The following is a 20,636-nucleotide window of genomic DNA, read 5'->3' as shown; positions in this document are numbered from 1 at the left end:
GACGGGTCAGAATCAGTGTTGTTCTCAAATTCCTCTTCACTGGAAATTGAGGAGTATAAGTCAGAGAGAGTTATCCCACATCCCATCTCATCCTCACTAGGGATTTGTGTGTAGAGATAGACAATCCCAAATCTGTGGTACCGAGGTGTAGCCAGAGTATAAATGGTAAGTATAAACCCATGTCCGGCTTCCACTTAGAACACAAGCCAGAAGTTGAAGAAGCTAGAGGATCTGGGAAGGCATATACTGTAAGGGCACATTACCCGACTCAAAACAGGTCATTTAAATGACTCACAATAGACAAAAAATAAAAGATTTAGAAACCTACAAACCTGTTTCTCTTTTTTCTGATTCTATCTCTATAGTCAAAGAACGTAACCTGTTATGTCACAATTTAAAGGATACATTTTTTTTACCTTATCCTTTTTCTAGGATAACAGTTGCAACACCTCAATGATATTTTGTATATTTTACCTTGAACTACATGCTGTCATAATGACGGTATTCTTTTACCATTCTTTTGACAACATAGATGTGCTTTATTATATTTATCTGATTGCAAATACATTTGTTATAGTTTGTACAATTTACACAGTGTAGACAATTAGATTGAATATTAGACATTAAAATATATAATTGTATATGTATATGTTTCCATTGGGCATCTGAGTTTCCCTTAACTAATAATTCAGTGCAATTGTCAATGAATAAGAAGTAAAGGAAGAATCACAGTTTATAGTACATTGTAGGACCAAGTCAACAGAAATGTTAAAATAGTATTGTAAAACAGCTCATAAGATTTTCAATAAAGTGCATACAGATATATATATGTATATATATTCTTTTTTTTGTGTTGCTTCTCTCAGTACATCAAGGTCAACTGCTATCAAAGGATCTGAAATAATTAATTCAAAGAAAATGTTTAAATGACACTTCCAGACAATTTGTCCTTTAACCACTTGGTTTCCATCTAAAAAAGACACATAGAATGTTGCTGAGAAGGAGAGTTTGTATTCACAGTGCCATTCTGGGACATATGGGTCATTCATGTTTACACACAAACAGTAATTACTATTTTTAGACATTGCAAATGTATACAGTATCCTGAATGAGAATGACACATAGTCATGTATAGCATTTTAAATTCCTAATTTTAAACCAAAACACAAAAGGAGCCCTCATACACCTCAGTAAACATGAAAACAGGCAAAGGCTTACACACAACCAAGGCTTACTACGATTTTACAATCGATTCAGAACAGCATTTTGCAGTACAAAACCTTGATGTAGTTACACCAGGGACTGATGATAGAGCAGAAAAAACAGCAGAGTCATGATTGAACCAAATGAATAGGAAGGCCCCCTGGTGGCAGAAGAGGGTAGGTTCAGGCTACCATCCAGCTTAAGACAGCTTGAGGTGGTGGTGGCGTTGCAGCACTCCTGTTGGCACGCGGTTGTCGAGGTGGCTGTGCACCCGGGTTGTCCTGTGCAGGTTTCTGCACAGCCTGCTAGCCAGGTGGTTGCTGTGGTCTTTTTCAACTACAAAGACAGAAGACTCAAAAGACTTAGACTGTTGTTTGCTTTATTTGATAACTTTGTACAGGACTTTGGTTGGCGTTGGCTGTTTTTTTTTAATGTGCTTTACAAATATACAGATTTGACTCGACTTAACAAGATGAGTTGACATAGAGGATGTACCGAGAATATGTTTAGGAAACTCATCTCATATGCCTTGGTTTGGTCTGTGTTAAATGTTCACGAGTTACTCGAAAGTGAAAATATGATACCATAAACGAGGTCATCAGTGTTGAATATGGATATCTTCTTTACCTCACAGTAGTGTAGATTGGGGGAACAGAACGCTGATGAGCTGCCGGTGAAGGACTTGTAGCAATCTGTCGTGGTGCATTGGAATGTGTGACACTTTTTTCCCTGTTAAACAATGGATTTCAGATTTCAGCATGTGCTCAAGCATGCAAATAATCACACAGATGCACACTCAAGCTAAAAAATGTGTTTACATTGTTTGGAGGTTGCGTTGTAGTGGTAGTAGTTGGTGCTTTAGTTGTGGTAGAGGTTGTGGTTGGCATCATTGGAGTCACTAGAAGTTCATGAGAAGAGCATAAAAACATCACTCCAACAACATTTCCATCCAAAAATGTGTTGTGTCGAAACAGGATATCCCATATGGCAGGCAGAAATGGCTTCTCACCTGTCGTTGTGCTTGTCATTGAGGCTAGGGTAGAGCTCAGACAACCTGTTGAGTTGCAGCAGCTCACGATGCAGTCGGTCTGGGAGTTGTTGGTGCAGGTAGAGATGTTATTGCAGGAGACTGCACATCTCAGTGTATAGGACACACCTTCGTTTTTCTTCAACTGGGTGACAACATGAGACACGTAAGAGAAACTGTAAAAAGAAAGCTGATACCACAAGAATTTAAATCAAGTCCATACCATGGTTTGTATTGAAAATGCCCCCAAAGTAAGTAAAAGGTTCAGAAAAGATCTTAATTACATATGCTATGTTGAAATATCAATGAATGACAAACAATTTCCACTTAACCTTAAAGGTTTTGATGGCCCCATCATGATTCTAACTGTACCTGACAGACACTGTAACCATAGGAACATGGGACAGCAGTGCTATTCATAGACACACTGTAGCAATCTGAATAGTTACAGGAGTAGGTAAGGCAGGAGATCTGGAGAGAGAGAGAGAGGGAGAGAGAGAGAGAGAGAGAGAGAGAGAGAGAGAGAGAGAGAGAGAGAGAGAGAGAGAGAGAGAAAAGGAAGAACCAGAAAGACAAAGAAAGAAAGGTCAATACCAGTTATCAACAGAGAAAAAAAATCATCCAGACAAAGAGTGCCACATCGTATGGTCTCAGGCAAGGCTGATGGAAACATATCGGATATAAGTACATAACACTCACCATACTGCTGTTGCTGTTCCCTGACATGTTATTACTATTGCTATTGGAAGAGCTCATTGCAGTAGCTGTGTCAACAAAGAAGAGAGACACCGTGAAGGAAGGATTAAAAAATGTTTCCCTGTTAAACTGATTCTCATTAAATATAACTTTGAATGGCGGCAGATAGCAGTACCTGTCGTTACTGTTCCGTTTGTCATAGAATTTCCAGTCATGGGGACCATTTGCCACGAGGTTGTTGCAGTCGTCATTGAAGAAGTAGAAGCAGTTTGAGTTGAGGCAAGTGTCGTTGTAGGTGTAGTTACGCCTGATGATGAAAGGCTAGTGATGGAAGTAATCACTGAGCCTGTTCCAGATGTTGTGTTTGATTGCATCACGGTGGAGCTTGTGGAAGGTAACAAAGTCGAGGCAGAGGTGGTAATAGGGGTAGTGGAGACTGTAGAGGCAACAGCAGAAGCAAAAGAGGCACTAGAGCCTGCTGTGCCGGCGGAGATAGATGTAGAAGGAGCAGTGGTACTGGAGGCAGTTTGTGTGGTGGTAGTAGAGGCAGAAGTGACCATTTGTGTGGTGACAGTAGGGGCAGAAGAGACAGTTTGTGTGGTGACAGTAGGGGCAGAAGTGACAGTTTGTGTGGTGACAGCAGGGGCAGAAGTGACAGTTTGTGTGGTGACAGCAGGGGCAGAAGTGACAGTTTGTGTGGCGACAGTAGGGGCAGAAGAGACAGTTTGTGCGGTGACAGTAGGGGCAGAAGAGACAGTTTGTGTGATGGAAGAAACTGGGATGGTTGGTCCAGTGGTTGAATCTATGGATGTGGTTGCTGTGATGGTGGATGATTGACCAGACACGAACAAGCACTGCTGCAATTCCAAAACTAAGAGGAGCAAAAGACCTGGCAGAGAGACAACAATTGATTAAACTTCAATTCAGGTCACTTCGCTGGCATTAAATGCAGAATAAATGACCTCACTAGAAGATAGTTTTTTTGGTTGTTTGAAAGCTTACAAAAATGTGTATGTTTACACTATCATGTGATTTAGAAAGTGACTATTGCATTTATTCCATATGGACTATTGGATTATGTAACTTTACATTTTCGCCATGGTTCTTGAGTCCTTGACAGATTGGACTTATTAGTGAACATGGCAGCATCCACCATAAAAATAAAGCTTGAGTACAATCAAACAGATAATACTATGAGTGTTTGTGATAATTGTTTTTTGTCGATTTTTGCTCAGTCCTGTTTTTATTAGACTGACAGAACCATAAGTTTACTGGAAAAGTAGAATAAAAGATTGCCTAGAAAAAGACATACCCGTGCCCTTTAGAGCAGCAGTTGGGGCCATTGTGTTGAATAGATGAAGTGGGAGTCTGTTAAAACAAAGGCAAAATGTAGTTGATATAGACATGATCAATAACGTTGACTCCCACTCCAAATGTAATACAGGTACGTCCAGCACAATAGCCTGTATGACCGTGTAAATATTCTTGTCTGAAAGTTGCTCTGCTGCAGAACAAGAAATAAAACATTAGGCCAGGTAATAAAAGATTGAATTTCAGAAGTCTATATTGTTTTACTGTTGACATAAGAACCAGGTAGGATTTTGAGACCAATCAGACTGTTTACACTTGTTAATACGGTTGGAAAGAAGTATGCCCATTCATCTACTCCCACCTGGGTCTCTTGTTTGATCTATGGGAGCCATGTCATCAAGGAGATCCTCCCCAAACAATTCTCTAATTGTCATGATGAAACCGAGATTGTAATGATTGGACTGGCCAGCCGGCCAAGCTGGAAGTCGTGGGCAGATAAAATTAAGACGCAACCGAACAAAACAAAAGAATCAAGTAACAGTTTGTACGACATTTCAACTTTAAGAAAATACTTTCAGAAAAACAAAATTGTCTTGAGAATGTGTTTTCAAAGTCTAATCAACTTTGGGACTTATGTTTTGACCTCGTGAGATCATCCACTCATAAGCCAACCATGCGTGAAATCATAGACTATTATTTCATTGAGGGTCTGTTTGTGGCGGTTAGGCCGTGAACACAATTAAAATGTGTTTGTTCCTCGACAGATCCCAGGGGAAGTAACTCTTAGCACGTCTTGTTTTTCCCCAGTCCCCGGGAGCCCTCCTCCGCGCTCACCACCTTGGAAACTCATGTGACAACACTGACGCTTCATCTGGCTAGTCGAGGAGTATTAAAAATAAAAGGAAACTTTCACGTGTCTCGAGCAAACATCTCACTATTTTAGACCCGTGTGCCTCATGTTCCACCTGCAAGTAACCTCCACCAAGTAACTCACTCCAACCTCTAGACCTTATCATGCAAGACCATAAGCTCTAAGGCTTTTAAAATTAATTTCCAGTTTGTTTATATGATGTCATACAATATGTACTGTAAAACTTAAACTAAACAATGACAAGATTAACAGTCAGTTAGATTTACACTTAAGTTGCAGGCTTGTTTCCTTAAGTTAACTATTCTGAAAGTGACCTTCTGGGTTTTTGTACCTTCAAAACCCATGGTTTCATCCATCAATTGTTTAGTGAAATTATAAAACACACATCATGAAAACAAAATTGAAAAATCTCTAGTTATTTATTTTTGAGTTTTTACTGAATACAGTATTTTATTTCTGTAATTTTCTCTGCAGCGCATCATATTGTAAAATGCATAACTGTTATTGTATGGAAAAACAGTTGTAAGTCATTATTAAAGGAGTTTATAAAGGGTTTTACAATATACCATTACAGCACTTTAGAATCAGAAATCAATTAATATTTTGTATTATTTTAGAGGGATATTATTTAAAGTCTTCAGTGTGTGCCAAACTATCCACAAGTAATTTTAGGAAGTTAACAAAACTATAATCCCTCCACAAAACATGAAGGATCATTGTATTCCCTACATATTTATTTCCATAATAACCTTGCTGATACTGACAAAAAGTGTTTATAACTTATGCAAAACATCTGTTGGCATCGCAACCATGGCAACTGATCTTGTTCAGGTGCATCATCCAAAGATTCGCTCTCACAGAATTGGAAAAACATAAAACACAGCGACATCTTCCATAATTTCAGAATATTTTCAATCAAAATTGTCCGCTTACCCGTGCTTTTCTCCCCGAGAGACTGTTTGTGAAACCCTTCTGTGTCAGCTGTGGATGAAATAGTGTTCCTCACTCTTTTGTCTCTTTCTCTCCCACTCTCTGTGCCACTACCAGCTTTTTCTTCCTGGTGACAGCACTTCAGTGGTAACCTAATAAGTGGAAACTCTCACCTGCATCACCCAATTATCCGCCTCCATTGGAGAGGAGGGGACTGGCGTTTCTGGGTGGGACTATTCCATACAAGACCCTGGACAACAAATTAGACTCACCCTCAGGGCCCATATTTCACAGTTGAAATGGAGACATTGATCAAAACTATTCTGTTGGACTGAACAGATGAATGATTTTTGTGTAGACGGATTGGTATACAGACAAAACAATGTAGATTATGAAGATCAGCAGAAAACAAAATATTTGTGAGGTTAGTCTTTAAGCCCCATTTGGTCATTGACATAGTCACTGATCTGCGATTTTGCACTATTGTACTATTACGGTTAGTATAGTCGATTTTTTATTGCTATCTGTATATTTAGGACGTTTCACTTATTTAAGCTCAGCATAGATGTAAATGATGTTCTTTGTACTTATATGTGATGTTATGCCAGGTGCTTGCGTTGTCTTGTCTTGAGAATTTCAGTGCCCAGTCTGACCTTGTGTTGTTCTGTGTACCTGACAAACAAAAGACTTGAACCATTTTCTAAAAAAAATAAATAGTTGATTCCATCAAGCGTAATACATTGTACTGTTCCATGGCAGAACAAGAATCTCACTTTACATGCCCATGAAGGTGTCAGGACCTCTGCCCAACAAACTTGTGAATACAGTAGAAGTACCAGTTATAGACTCAGCACAAGTTTTAGCTAAGCCGTTGTGGGCTTGTTGGGGTGGGCCAGGGTTACAAAGACTTCCCTGCCTTTCAGGTTGATTGTGGAGAACCTCTTGGTTTCAGTTCAGCACAATGTGAAATCAAAACCCCCTCTCTCTGTCTGCCATAAAGAGAGACTACAATGACCTCTTTGTGGCTCTGAGAACATACCTGAGCACAACGCAAAAGTCAGGTTGGCTGCTCAGGTGACAAAAATCCTTCCTTTTTAAAACAGCACAGCAGTATTTCTTTTCTCCGAGGGAAGTGAAATTCAAGAATGGTCTAATATGGTTCTGCCTTGATATTTTACTCAAGTCTCATGTCATTCTCTTTGCCAATGCTTGTGTATTTCATGTTTGGAAACTCACTTAAATTTTTGTATTTGCCCGTAATTATGGAATTTAATGAAACAATTTTCTTGTTGTAAGTGTTAAAGCTGTGAAAGGTTTGCAGAGAAAGGCTCCTTTTTTATGCCTCTTTTCAAATCACGAAAATAACCTGTCAGAGACACCAACATGCTTTGCATTTGATTTACAGTAGCAGAGCAACTCAAATACATGTTTGCCAGTCTCTTCTAATTTTCCTAAATATTATGGAACCATCATGCAAAATACTGTCAAAACTGGACTAAGAGCTTTAATGGAAGGGTTTCAGGTAACAAAACCACAAGCAAATGAGGGACTGGATTGAATAAATGTCAATAACAAAATCCTTAGGCCTCTGTCCTTGGCTGGTTTTCATCATGACAGGTTGGCAGGGATTAGGGGGAGGGGGGGAGGGGGGGTAGGCAATTTAACATCTCTAACATATCTACCCTCACTCTATTAAAACAAGAAAACATAATTGAAAAGCCTTAGAAAAACAAAGGTTTATCCTTTCACGTACTTGTTTGTTCGTCTTGTTCAGCAAAGCTGAATGTGTGACCTCGCCCCCGAACCTGTGCCAAGAAAAGACAAAAGAAAAGACAAATAGACTGAATTTCCTCTGTTGCTGAGCTTAAACGCAGTACATGTACATCCCGGTAGTGTTTTACTTAGTCGTGGATAAGGTTGTGAAAGGTAAGTGACTTGTCCATTGACATGCCACAATCAATCTCATAGACGTGGCCTGTTGACTCAAATGTCGCTTGAGTACTGTGCTTTACTTTGAAAGCAAATACATTTCTGAATTAAAAGTAAATGGGAGAGAGACTGCTTCCATGTCCTGATTGTTAGATGAGTAAATATGTTTGAACAAAAGCATACAAGTAAATAAATAAGTCTTTACAGTAAAGACAAATCCACATGTCAATATGGATCCATGGTAAATAAAAAGTGTTATAAATCAGAGTACTCATGAAACTTGTTAAACGTGTTACTAAACTTGATAAACTACTATTAGGGATACACAACAGAGGCTCACAAAATTCTGTCACAGCTGTTCTTTAAATGTGCATGATGTAACCATCCATTCATAATGGTACTGACGTGGATGACACTAACAAGGAAACATGTTCACAAAATACCTAATGGTATTATTTATTACAGATATGCAATTGATAAATATGACAGTTGGAAAGAAAAAAACATAAACTTGATCTTTGGTTAGGAACAAACACATGCAAAACAGATGACGAAAACTATAATTATTACTTTATTTGCATGTTCCTGAGGAGGCTACTGTGTCACTGAACAATAATGGATTTTGACAAAGAAAAAAAAAACATACATACATACGTTCTTAGTATAAGGATGACAGTAAATTCACTATATAATTGTATTACTATAATGTTGTTTGTCAAATGTTATTCTTGCATTGATAACGGAAAGAGTGCATAAAAAACCATGGGCTGTTTCTGTCTGAATACAAATGGCTGGAAACAAACACAGGGTCAATCCTTAAATACATAACATGGGGCATTTTTGGTTGTAATTCTCTACTGTGTAGAATTGGTACGTGTTTGTTAAACATAATATTCGAGAGACGACAAACAAATTATAGGATTTGGGTTAGGAGTATTTATTTACACAATATCCAATATCCCAAATACACTGAATAACTATATAGCGTATGAGAGTATAGTGCCGTTGGTTTCCATGACAGGAGTCTGAACTGTTTTCTATTTATTTCCTGGGAGACATAAATACCTATATCGTAATTATAGGTGAAGGAAAAATACCTTACATCTGACATCAACAGTGAGCAGTGTGAAAGTGACATTTCAGCCACCCTCACTGTACTGAGACGAGAAGGCTCGATAGGTCAACTTAGCCTGCTTCGGCCAACTGGCTGCATGACTAAGAAGATTAGATAAGATTTACTTGCTGAGCAGTCGTCAGCAACACAGCTCTCACGGTGCATAGCAACAAGTAACTAAGTACCATAGGCACTGCTAGCATTCACCATGGAAAGTAGCTTATTGATCTGAACAAGGCAAAACAGTTTTAATTTCTGTTGATGAATTTCCCTCTTTTGACTGCACTTCTCACACCTGCTACCAGGGAATTGGCAAGTACTTTTCTGAGAGTGATTTTTACTGTTTGTTACTATCACACCATTGGTATTATACCGCAATGGAGCTCTACACTCATCTACAGTGTACTGACCATCACGTGAGCTGAGCTTGACGCAATATGGTGATGTACATCCTATGGTCTGCATTTGCATGGACATTCAAGGGTGTCTTGTACACCTGCAGGTTCCTTTGGGTGAGTTCCTTTTGCCCTCTCTGACCACTGATTTACCTTGCCTTTGACTAACGCAACTGACTTGGCATTAGCTTAAAACCTGTGATGCAATCAAACAGCTCAGTTGCACGATCGATAGACAGAAATCAATCTGTTTTGCAGGTGAGCCCTTACTATGCAATCAAATGCCCGGCAAAGGGACCCTTCAAAGGTAAGCGGCATAATCCACCACAGGTGACCGCACTCAATCATGTATCTGTTTGAATCACAGACGGGTAGAGAAATCACTGGGAAACCGCAATGAAACTTTTTTTTCGAAAACATTCTCTCAGAACTTCTCAAAAGTCTGTACAACGCCGTGTATGATGTTATATCAAAGTAGCCAACAAAGCAAATTGTTTTCAGGGTGTGAGAAGAGAGAGGTACCTGGGGGCCATGAGCGCTTCAGCACCATACTCAAAAGACTGTCCAAAGCAGAGAAGGACATCCAAGCCCTGAAGGTTCAGCTTGCCAGTGAGAGGGCATTGTGGGAGAAGAAGTTCTCAGAGTTGCAGAAGAAACATCAGGATCTGCGTAAGCAGGTGTGCTTGTTGGTTGTCTGTTTGTGCCGCCGTGTGTTCATTGTCGGTGTGTCTATGTGTGAGCATGTGTCTCAGCATGTGTTTGTGTTTGGGGAGTCAGGTGGCTGAGCGGTTAGGGAATCGGGCTAGTAATCTGAAGGTTAAAAGGTCAATTCCTGGCCAAGCCAAATTACGTTGTGTCCTTGGGAAAAGACACCCTACTTACCACGGGGAGAATGTCCCTGTACTTACTGTGTTGTCGCTCTGGATAAGATTGTCTGCTAATTGACTAAATGTAATGTAAATGTTTGTCTTTTTGTGTGTATGAAAAATCATGACAAGTACTGCTCTGTTGACTAGCTGATCTCAGAGACTCTAGCCAGGACTGGGGTCTTCGTCAGGGAGGGTGGCTTGGATGACCAAGACGGATTTGAGGAGAATGGCTCGAATGAAAAGGACCACGACACCGCAAGTAAGCCCTGGCACCTTCAATTAGTTTTCACCTCATTGGCAATCGTGTAATCTGTAAACGACAGACAATATATCTTTATCAAAAGGACTGAGATTCTCTTTTACAATAACAGGTAGCATAAGGCACTCCTACCCGCATGAAGGGTCAGATGAGAGGTCATCAAGAGGCGACACGGGACAAAGCAACTCGTCAGGCAGCCAACTTTCCTTATCAGCATTTGGCTCCAGACGCACTTCTGGTCTTTCTTCAGCCACTAGGTAGAGCTAATTATCTTTAACTTTCCTACTACGGCTGCATTCAAATGATTTTTTCTGCTGAGATGATATCCACTCAGGAGACGAGGTTTGATGTTAAACCGGGAAGTGTTTCCTCCCTGTCCAAATACTGTCACTGAAAAGGTTGATTGTTAAGGAAAAGAGTTCTGGTCATTTTGACATTCATAGTCACCATGTAAATGCATACAACATTGCTCTCTAAGCTTTAATGAGAAACAGTAAGGTGGTGACAGTGACACAAACTGGACAGCGCATTATCTCACTAATCACCATCCGACCGAGTCAAAGGAGAATTTCTCTTTTCCCTTCAGTGCTGGCTCCTGGAGGAGCTCTGTGGGTCCACATCGGGTATTTGTTCCTCACTCACCTCTGGACTTGCAGTTGGGTCAACGGGTTCGCATCCTGCTGGCTTCTGGCAGAATCAGTACCGGGACTATACGTTACCTGGGCAACCTGCAGGGGGAGCCAGACTTCCACCTGGGGGTCGAGCTGGAGACATCCGAGCAAGGCCAGCTGGACGGTACTCATGCAGGACACAGCTACTTTGAATGGTAACTAGTACGTCGTACATTACTTTACTACCAATAGCATGAAGCCTTGATTAGGTCCCTTTATGAACACGATATCTCTAGCGTTGTCATCTTGTTAACTCTCTGTAGAATATATGTGGATAGAGGATATATGGTATCTCATAATGATTAAACACCCTTTTGAAGTTGTTTTTTTTCTTCCTGGCACTGTTAGACATCTCACACGTGTGTTGATCGTGTTGACCCTGACAACAAGTTTATATATATATATATAAAATTGTAATCATATTTGTATATGTACTGAAAAACCATCCTATGCATGACATTTGTACACAGTGGAGAACAAAGCACAACACCTATTAGAATTTATGCTGCAGAATTTAACATGCAAATCCATGCCTGAACGTGAGTCAAACTTGAAGAGCTTGAATTGTAGCATTTGAGATGTGAAGATGTTTTTGCCTGAGGCAACAACATGAAGACTTAATTCCCAAGTAAAGGGCATTCCCGACATTCATGTCTGCAAAACCCATTCCGCTGAACTTAAGTACTACCACCATGTTCTCCTCCGTACTGTGATGGTGGACAGATCCCTCAACTCATGATTTACTGTGGTGACTGTTTATCGCAGCAAGCCTGGACAAGGGGCCTTCGTACCATTCAACAAACTGCTCATGGCCTGGGAGTGATGACATCACAGACATCTCTGCTTGAGCTGCACATCTCGATGTAGCGGTTGTCGACATCCAGCCGAAACTTTACATCCAACTACAAAGTTCTGAAGCAAGAGCTTACAGGCAACTTTCCTTTTTAATGAGCAGTTAAAAGAGATTCTAAAATGAAATGTGGACAGAATGTCAAGTGTAATTTTTACAACAACTACCGAATGTATATCTAACACATATAAATATAATAAATATGTTGATCAGCACAGTGAAGGCATGACATATATCATGAGAGTGTTCATATCATTTTTTAAGATAAGTTATTAAACTGCTATTGAAATGATGCAAGATTGTTCCAGTAACCAGATATTTCAAGATACCATAGATGCGGATGTGTAGTGAAAGTATTCACAAATTCACCTATATTTTAAAATTGTGACAAATGATCACACTTCACCTTTGACTGATTGAAGCATGAGTAAAGTATTAGGTTGTGTAACTAAAGACTGAAATAACATTTAAAGTGAGTGACAAAGGTATTTTAATCCTTTGAAAGCAAAACACTTGTCAACCAAATGTAAGTATAAATGCACAAATGTTGCTTAAACCTGTTCTTTTTACTACTCTGTAAAGGTAATGTCAAGATAGGATCTGTGACGACATTGACAAAGTCTGACAGTTGCGTCAACACAAAGCTGCGGTTTTGCTTAACAAATAACCTGATCTAAAAGATGTCAACATTTTGATAAGAATCCTAGCATGACAGAACAGTGACTATAAACTAGTATCCCTTTTGTCAATGAACATTGATAATGTTGATTAAGTTGCTGTATTTGGATAACAGGTGACTTTTAATTGGTAGAATGGATGGTAAGACTGGCCACAACTAACTAGTCCCTCAAAGCCACAGTCTGTCAGCGTCTGATAAGTCTGATAACCTATTTACGTTCTTACTGGAATGAACATGCCAAAGTGTGAGATTACTTCAGAGTTATAATAAGCATATTTTTGATTCTTTAAACAGATTAGGGATTGTCAAATGAAATCAAATAATATTTTATTTGTACAGCCCTTTTTACAAGCAGTGTTCACATACAACTTCATATATGTCCGTGGAACATCACCTGAACCCCTCAAAAACACAGAAAAAAAACATAAAGGAATCCCCTCCTCCAGACATGATTGGTTAACCGGAATCCTTGGAATCTCATGCCTGTCCCTGCTCTGTTTGTTTGTCTGTGAATGCCAGGCAAGGAGAAGACTATCTACATAGTTTTCTCATGGCCTTATGTGTATCTCATTCAGTCTGGTATTCTCAAGCTCTTTCAGTGCTGATCCTGTCATTTTAGCCAGACGACATTCATTGGTGTCTTCTGAGAATGTACACAAAGGAACAGACTGTTCTGTTTTGTGTTGCTGGAGGAGGAGACAAGGTGTTGGAGGTAGAGAGTAGTCTGCTACACAGCTGTTTGGTCCATTGTGAGGTCACCAAATATATTTGTTGTCCTTGAGATCCGTTTGGGTCCTCCTCCTGCACTCACATCTGACAACATGCAACATAATTTGTTGTTGCTATGGCAGAGAGACTTTTCTCTCTCTGGCTCTCCAAGTATAGTTTATGCATATTTGGATAAATAAAATCCTATGCCCGTAATAACTAAGTACACACAGTGGTACACCTGTGCATTTTACAGTACCTGTGACTAAAGTGTTTTCTACTATACAACAGTGAAATACATTTAACTTTAACCAGAAGAAGGATCAGTTGCAAAGACCGCACTCAATTAAAACAAAAGTAGTGTGTTTACAAATTTGACAAAGAAGAGCTTCTTTGGATAGGTTCTGGCTAGCAAGGCTAGACTGATACTGTCTAGTGGTTGCTGGTAATTAACTTATAGTGGCTGGAGGCATACAGATTACTGACAGTTCTGATTTTTTACACAACATACTGATGTGCCTACTGTATGAAACACTGTCTATATATCATTAACACATCCACAATGTAACAAAACTTGTAGGAAAATGTGTCCATTTGGATGGAGACGTCGTTCCTTATTGCATGACAACTGAAGCGTGGACACATGAACATCAATGTGCAAGAATTCCCAAGAGATACAATATGTATCAACAGTCTAAGTTTCCAGTTTCTAGGTCTTAAGTAGACGTGGTTGTAAAGATCACTTTTGACTCAAATGTCATACAATTGTTTTTAACTTAAAACAAGTCAAAATCTCATTTTCACAAACATGAAACCAGACAATACATACAGGTACAAAAAAATCATTCAACCCACTAATTTCAAGAGAAGGCACTTAAACAAACAATCTTTGTGTGCCTTCACTCCAGGAAAACGGAGTAAGCTGTGCGGTTCCAAGTGAAAGATTGCTAAACTATGCAGCAAAGGGTTAGGGTTAACCAATTAAAGTACATCCAGGAAAGTCATGGGAACATCAGAAGGCTCCTCTCTGAGACCTGAGGTTAAGGATCTCTGCCGCCAACTTCTGGGGGTCCCTCAGGTGAGGGAACATCCCCATGACCATATCCACATGATGGGGGTTGAAGATGGCCTGCAGTTTCTTGCGAAGCTCCTCCCTGTCTGGGTCAAAAGTAGAAGGCTGGGGCATGGGGCAACCCCATGAGGCCTGCTCCTGGTAGGAGCATGAGTGGCCATGACAGTCCTGAGGGCTTGGGAGGCTGCAGGACGTCCTTGTCTGGGGCATCCCCAGGAAGGGGTCAGACCAGTACTTTTGCTGTGGCGGACCCCTGTCCTGGAAGTGGCTGGGCAGGCTGTAGTGGTGGATGCTAGGAGGGAACTGTGGGGTCGGGTAGGTGTTGTATCTAGGCTGGGAGTGGGGCTCCAGGCTTGGGTAACTGCAATGCTTCTGGGGGCCTGCGGATGATGTTACGTGGGAGCAGCACCGACAAGGCTGTTCGATGTCCTGCCTGTCTAGATGCATGGCAGGGAGTCTAGGCCATGGGCTGGGGGGTAAACCCTGCTGAGGCCTGCTCCTAAGTGGCTTACTGAGGCAATGGGGGGCATTGGAATACTGGCTCTCATATGAGCCCAGCCCAGAGTCCAGGTGCTGGTGGGAAATGCTGACGTAGGGCTGGTCACTGTTGGAGGGGGGTCGCGGCATCGCTGGCCAGTCATGCTGAGAGAGGCCTCCGGAATCTCTGGTGAACTGGTGACCACTATCCCAGTACAGAGGCTGATTCTCATTCACATGGCCCTTGTGGAGGGGGCTTTTTCTATCTAAGACCAGCCTGTGCTCCAGGTCATGCTCCAACATGTGCTGATAGGAGCTTACAGGAGCTCCGAGATCAGTTTGAGGCCACCTTTGCGACACTTTGGTGTTCCTCTCCTCTTTCAGCGTGAAGAGCCGAGCGTTGTCCCGCAGCTCATCAGCCAGTGAGCGGTAAGATTGTTGAGTGCGTTCGGGGTGGTAGAACTTACATTTTATCCCATAAGTGCACTTTTTGTCTGAGCAACAGAAAAACAAATTACAGTAATCAGAAAATACATGGTGGAATACTTGGTGGAATCAACCAAAATAGATCAACTGATGTCCATTTGGGATTCTGAAGGAATTAACCTGAGGCAGTATTTCTTTTAAAGAACTATGAAAGAGGGGTAGTGAATTCTGGGAGATAAGTTGATATCCTGTTGTTCAAATGGACAACTAATAGAAATTCCTTACCATAGGGACAGAGCTGTCTCTTCTGCTCTGATGGTAGTGGGTTCTTCCTAAGGAAATTATCCAGACTGGGGCCATGACGGCCTAGAGGATCATCTGGAGGCATGAACCTGGACCAGACAAGACAGGATCAGATATTTTCATGGGGGAACTGTGATAGCTACAGATTTGCAATGTGATGAAAACGAAAAGATAGTGGACTCAAGACTGTGGCGCTCTGCTGCAAATACTTGGAACATTCGGAATCACATGAGGTCACTCACTTGTCATTGACAAAAGAGTACATAAGGAGCCTCTCCTCTATGCATTTCTTCCACTCCGGCCTCTCCCCCTGCAGATCGCGGTACGTGTCATTGGACACTATTACGCCATCGGTATCGTGGGCTAGCTTGATGATGAAGCGGTCATCGTAGCAGACCACCCGCTTGCCCCCGACACGTCGCGAAGGGGTGAAGACGACTATCTTCTCTCTCTCCAGCTCCGTCAGGATGTGTCGGTCTGAAGAGTTTGAGATCATTTACTGTTAATTGTACTTATTATAAGTACTTATTACTTTTAAACAAATATGACTGATGCAATGTCATGTATGGGTGTCTTCTGAAGGCAGACAATAAAAACATGGTTGCATTCACTTATTTACAAAAAACTGAGAACTAGGATTGTTTTTCTTCTGAAGAACAGTCAAGTCTGCAACCGAGAGTAAGCACGCGCTCAACACACTGTTGCCCTATACAGGCTGAAGAGTTAGATAACTAACCATTGTCAGATAAAAAGGAAACAAATGGACAGATAAGTAATTAGTACAGTACATGTATGGTTTTAAACCACAACACCGCAACACCAAATTCATGCTGTGCCCTGTTCCTAGACAGCTACATTCTTGAAGTTTTTTTTTTTATTGGCACAAGATGATTTTTACACTAGCTGGAACATGTCAAATCAAAATTATAGAAAAACTCTTCAGGTAAAGAGCCAGAAAGGTCTAACTTATCAGATCACAGACCTCACAGCCCTACATATGAGCATTATGGGTGGGGCAGTGCCTCGCACTGTTGCATCACACCAATCTGAAAAATCAACTTTCCTTGTACTGCCTACAGTAATGTAAGTTAATACATTCCTTAAACAGTGTATGAAAAGATACTGTTTCTGTATTCAAGGTGTGGAGGAAAAATATGTCTGTATTTCTTGATGGGACTTTCCAATAAAGAATTAACAGTTTTACTTCCTGGTTCTAGGGTTTAAAATAGAACCTTTGGATTACTCCACCCAGACAATTTACTAGTTAACCATTAAAACCCCAGTGACAAGGTGCACATCCTACACGTGTACAAGACATAGTTTGGCAGAAGTAACTACACGTTATTACATCTGAATAGCTTCCAATAGGATACAATAAGGCTCACTTCTCTTTTCAACATGGTGAGGGTCAGGCAATCCTTTAATTTTACAACTAATGTGAAAACATTTTAGGCAAATGTTTTCTTTCAATGTGTTTCACTGTCTCAAATTGTTTTACAATGGCTTAGTATAAACAGTGTCACGATTTAGATAACATCCTCTGAAAGAAAGCACATATTTGAGAATACAGGAAATGCTTCTTGCTGGTGTACGGTAGGACAACTGTGTTTTCTGAGCACAGTGTTAACAGCTATATTGGTCATAGGTCATTCATTCTTCTTCTACAGCAGTTGTGTGTGCATGTGTCTAACCTGTGATGGGAGCATCTGGTCTAGGTTGTTCCTTACGCCAAGAAGGAACAAAAACAGTGATGGCCGTATGACCTCTGTCCAGGAAGTAGTTGACTGCCAGCTCTATGCCCCTGCATGAAAATACCTCCTTGTTTCCATGACTGAGGAAGAGAAGGGAGAAAACATACCATTACAATCCGTGCTTCATTGAATAAGTCAAATTCATGTTGAGCAACTACATGGAGGGAAACAGTTGTTCCTTTCATTTGAGATCCAACAGAACCCAAAACTGTTTCAATACACTTGGAATGCAAGCTGAACATTTTTCTAAATTCCCTTAGTTCAAAAGTCGTAGGGCTATGCTATGATAAACAATTATAGGGAGCCTACTCCAACAAAAATGTTTCATCATATAACAATTCTAGTTTTTAGAGCTGTAATGAACAATTGTAAATTATGTCTTGTATAACAATTTGTTATAAATGTAGCCTTTTACTACAAGGCAATGCCTCTGAATTGCTAAGTAAAGTGATCTACAATCATGTTCTAAATTACAGAGGAGGGACAATAATATAATTGTATGGATTTGCATAACACTATTCAAACCATAACCAAACATCCAACATACTTTTCATACTTTTTGCATATAGCAATTCCTTCAAATGACTTTTTTTCAATAATTTTTTTTAGTAAAAAATAACTTAAAATGTCCCATCATATGGTCAACAAGATTTTTGACCACAGTGGTTTCATGTTTTGGCACTGATGGTGAAAACCCTCTTAGTGTAGTCTGTAAGGAAGAACCTTAACCATGTCACTTTATACCTTCACTCAATATTTGCATACTGGTTCATGATTTTGTCATGGGTTCTTATTACATTGCAAAACTTCAATATGCAAATATTGTCTATCCATATCCACACTCAGGACTTTTTTGTTGACAGGCAACTTCCTTCGAGGATTAAAATACATTGTCCCAGAGAGAGAGAGAAGGGTGAGTGTTTGAGATTTGCATATAGGAGCTGTGCCCTACTAAAAGGCATTTCAGACTTGACTGATTTGTCCTTTGAAAGCAGTTGAGAATGAAAGAGCCACAGATGAGAGTTATGGTTTCAGGGTCAGTTCAACAAGAGCAAGAAAATGCTAAGTATTTACCGGTTACACAATGTTAAGTGGAAAGTATTGTAATGTAGACTTGTTTTACATTGTCTTTGACCATTGTAAAACATGAGCTGAAAAGGTAAACCATAAAGGATGACAGTTTTACCCATGATGAGTGCCTTATATGTGCCAAGGTACATTTAAGGATTATTTATCATTTTCATTTATACATTTAACTTTAGCAAACAAAAAGGAATTAAGCATTACCTCATGGCCACATTACTGCCGTCAATGACGACAGGGTTTAGCTCTCCATTCCTCCTATGCTCCAGTGAGACTTGTGGAGTGTCTCTTTGGGGTCCTTGTGGGCTCTTTAGACCAGCAATGGGGGCTGTGTGTAATGCTGCCATATCTTTTATCTCTGCATTGGACACAGGAGCTTTGCTGGCCCTGTTTTGGAGTAACTCTTTAAGTATTGAGTTGGTATCGGGAGTTTCCAGATTTTGCATGGCACACCTCACTTCAGTGGTGGAGTAACCCAGCTTCCTGAAAAAGTCCACGTGAAGTTGGAAATCATCTGTGTCTTGGTCCTGGCTCGGGCAGACCTTGTCCATTCTGAAGCATCAATTTGCCTTGTTCTCACTGAGTCAGCATTGGAGGCTCATGACCTTTTTCTCAGTGTTGCACTTCGTTGGACTGTGTAAAGACGAAAAGTAGATCGCCAGGGAACATAAATTAACAATCCTAATTACACTGGCAAGATAACAATAACAATTTCGTAAAAGACACACGACTTTCTATTGACAGACCACTAGGGGGCCTACTTACAATATTATAAATGGGTAAATACAAAGAACTAGACTACTCAACTACTCTAAAGGCCTATTTATTATAATGACTGTAACGTTTTAATCAAGCATTTATGTCAGACAATTATCGTTAGCGGTCATTTATCCATTTGCCTCCTTAGCGGTTCAACAAAGACTTGACACTATTAACAAATAAGTCAAAGCACAAGTAGGGCTACGATATTTTACGCTTACACACCTGGCTAAAGTTACACAGTGCACAACAAAAAGTAAAGCGCAAGGGGACAGAAATTAAGAATCCTAATTACACCGGCAAGATATAGGCAACTGATAACAATTTCCTAAACTAGGTTACACAACTTCCCGGAAAATACATCGGTATTCCACATAGCAATACAAGTTAAACGTATTTCTAAAGTCACGTTTAGCTATGTTAAATAAAAAGGTAAATCATTCCCCTTAGACAACATTATTTCCAAAGAGCGTTTGATTTGTAGCCTAATACTTACCCTAACGTTCACACACAGCTTTTCCACTTTGTGCTACATGTTAATGTTCAAAACATTAATCTCACCGATATACTGTAGCCTACAGTATGACTTCAACTAGATACGTGATTCCCAGCACCTCCCATTCCTGACTACTTCTCTTCCTCTTCGGAGAAACACTTGGCCGAGAAATATGACAAGTTTAAACTTAGATTGACAGGCTGTTTATTTTCATGATACATTGACTCTACATTAAAGTATTAAACGTACATTGATTATTGAAAGTCAATTAAATGTTTTTTTTAGAAGATATAACGCAAATAAGGTAATAGGTCTAAGTCTTTGTAACATAATATTTGAATGAAAAAATGTAGGGTGAATTCAGGTAATGTGGGACATCAGGTAAAGTGGGACAATTATGCATTTTGATGATTAAATATGTGCAAAACCGACATCCAATCACCAGAGCTGATCTTAACTTCACTATGCAGTGGTTTTTATTTGTCTGACATCATCAGAGTAGGCGTGATCTGGCTTGACAAGAGGTGAAACGCATCGAAAGTTCAGCGGCAAATTACATTATATTTCTCAATGATAAGGCTGCCAAAGGAATTTAAATTACGTTACAATCAGTACTATTGCAGCATATTAAAGGGTTTAACCACTGATTGAAACACACAGAAAAATGTGTTAAATAATGCTTTGTTAGAAGAAAAAAACGTTTTATGTGACTGTGTCAGGTAATGTGGGACATCTATGCTGTGTTTATGCTACAAAG

General features: G+C 40.1%; 3 protein-coding genes across 3 annotated transcripts; 1 reads left to right on the top strand and 2 right to left on the bottom strand.

Annotated features, from left to right (window-relative positions):
• Window positions 1-1,209: 1,209 nt before the first annotated feature.
• Window positions 1,210-2,956, bottom strand: LOC146301356 (uncharacterized). Its single transcript, XM_084704196.1, has 6 exons — window positions 2,930-2,956; window positions 2,603-2,701; window positions 2,213-2,375; window positions 2,022-2,101; window positions 1,831-1,932; window positions 1,210-1,539 (listed from the first exon to the last, which is right to left on the bottom strand). Exons 1-6 carry the CDS (start codon window positions 2,954-2,956, stop codon window positions 1,291-1,293), a joined length of 720 nt encoding a protein of 239 aa, XP_084560322.1. The 3' UTR covers window positions 1,210-1,290.
• A 6,562-nt stretch (window positions 2,957-9,518) lies between these two features.
• LOC146301355 (uncharacterized) lies at window positions 9,519-12,253 on the top strand. Its single transcript, XM_084671726.1, has 7 exons — window positions 9,519-9,593; window positions 9,735-9,783; window positions 9,978-10,153; window positions 10,493-10,604; window positions 10,717-10,861; window positions 11,191-11,430; window positions 12,041-12,253. Exons 1-7 carry the CDS (start codon window positions 9,519-9,521, stop codon window positions 12,096-12,098), a joined length of 855 nt encoding a protein of 284 aa, XP_084527852.1. The 3' UTR covers window positions 12,099-12,253.
• Window positions 12,254-13,114: 861 nt separating this feature from the next.
• On the bottom strand, window positions 13,115-19,986 carry zc3h12aa (zinc finger CCCH-type containing 12Aa). The gene is made up of 6 exons (XM_084670757.1): window positions 19,880-19,986; window positions 18,829-19,257; window positions 17,482-17,621; window positions 16,033-16,267; window positions 15,773-15,879; window positions 13,115-15,555 (listed from the first exon to the last, which is right to left on the bottom strand). Exons 2-6 carry the CDS (start codon window positions 19,173-19,175, stop codon window positions 14,525-14,527), a joined length of 1,860 nt encoding a protein of 619 aa, XP_084526883.1. The 5' UTR covers window positions 19,176-19,257; window positions 19,880-19,986; the 3' UTR covers window positions 13,115-14,524.
• Window positions 19,987-20,636: the final 650 nt, after the last annotated feature.

The sequence above is a fragment of the Hypomesus nipponensis genome, chromosome 2 (assembly GCF_054491055.1).
Source record: "Hypomesus nipponensis isolate SF chromosome 2, ASM5449105v1, whole genome shotgun sequence".
NCBI lineage: Eukaryota > Metazoa > Chordata > Actinopteri > Osmeriformes > Osmeridae > Hypomesus > Hypomesus nipponensis.
The sequence above is the reverse complement of the archived record's forward strand: the minus strand, read 5'-3'. Positions and strand labels throughout refer to the sequence as shown.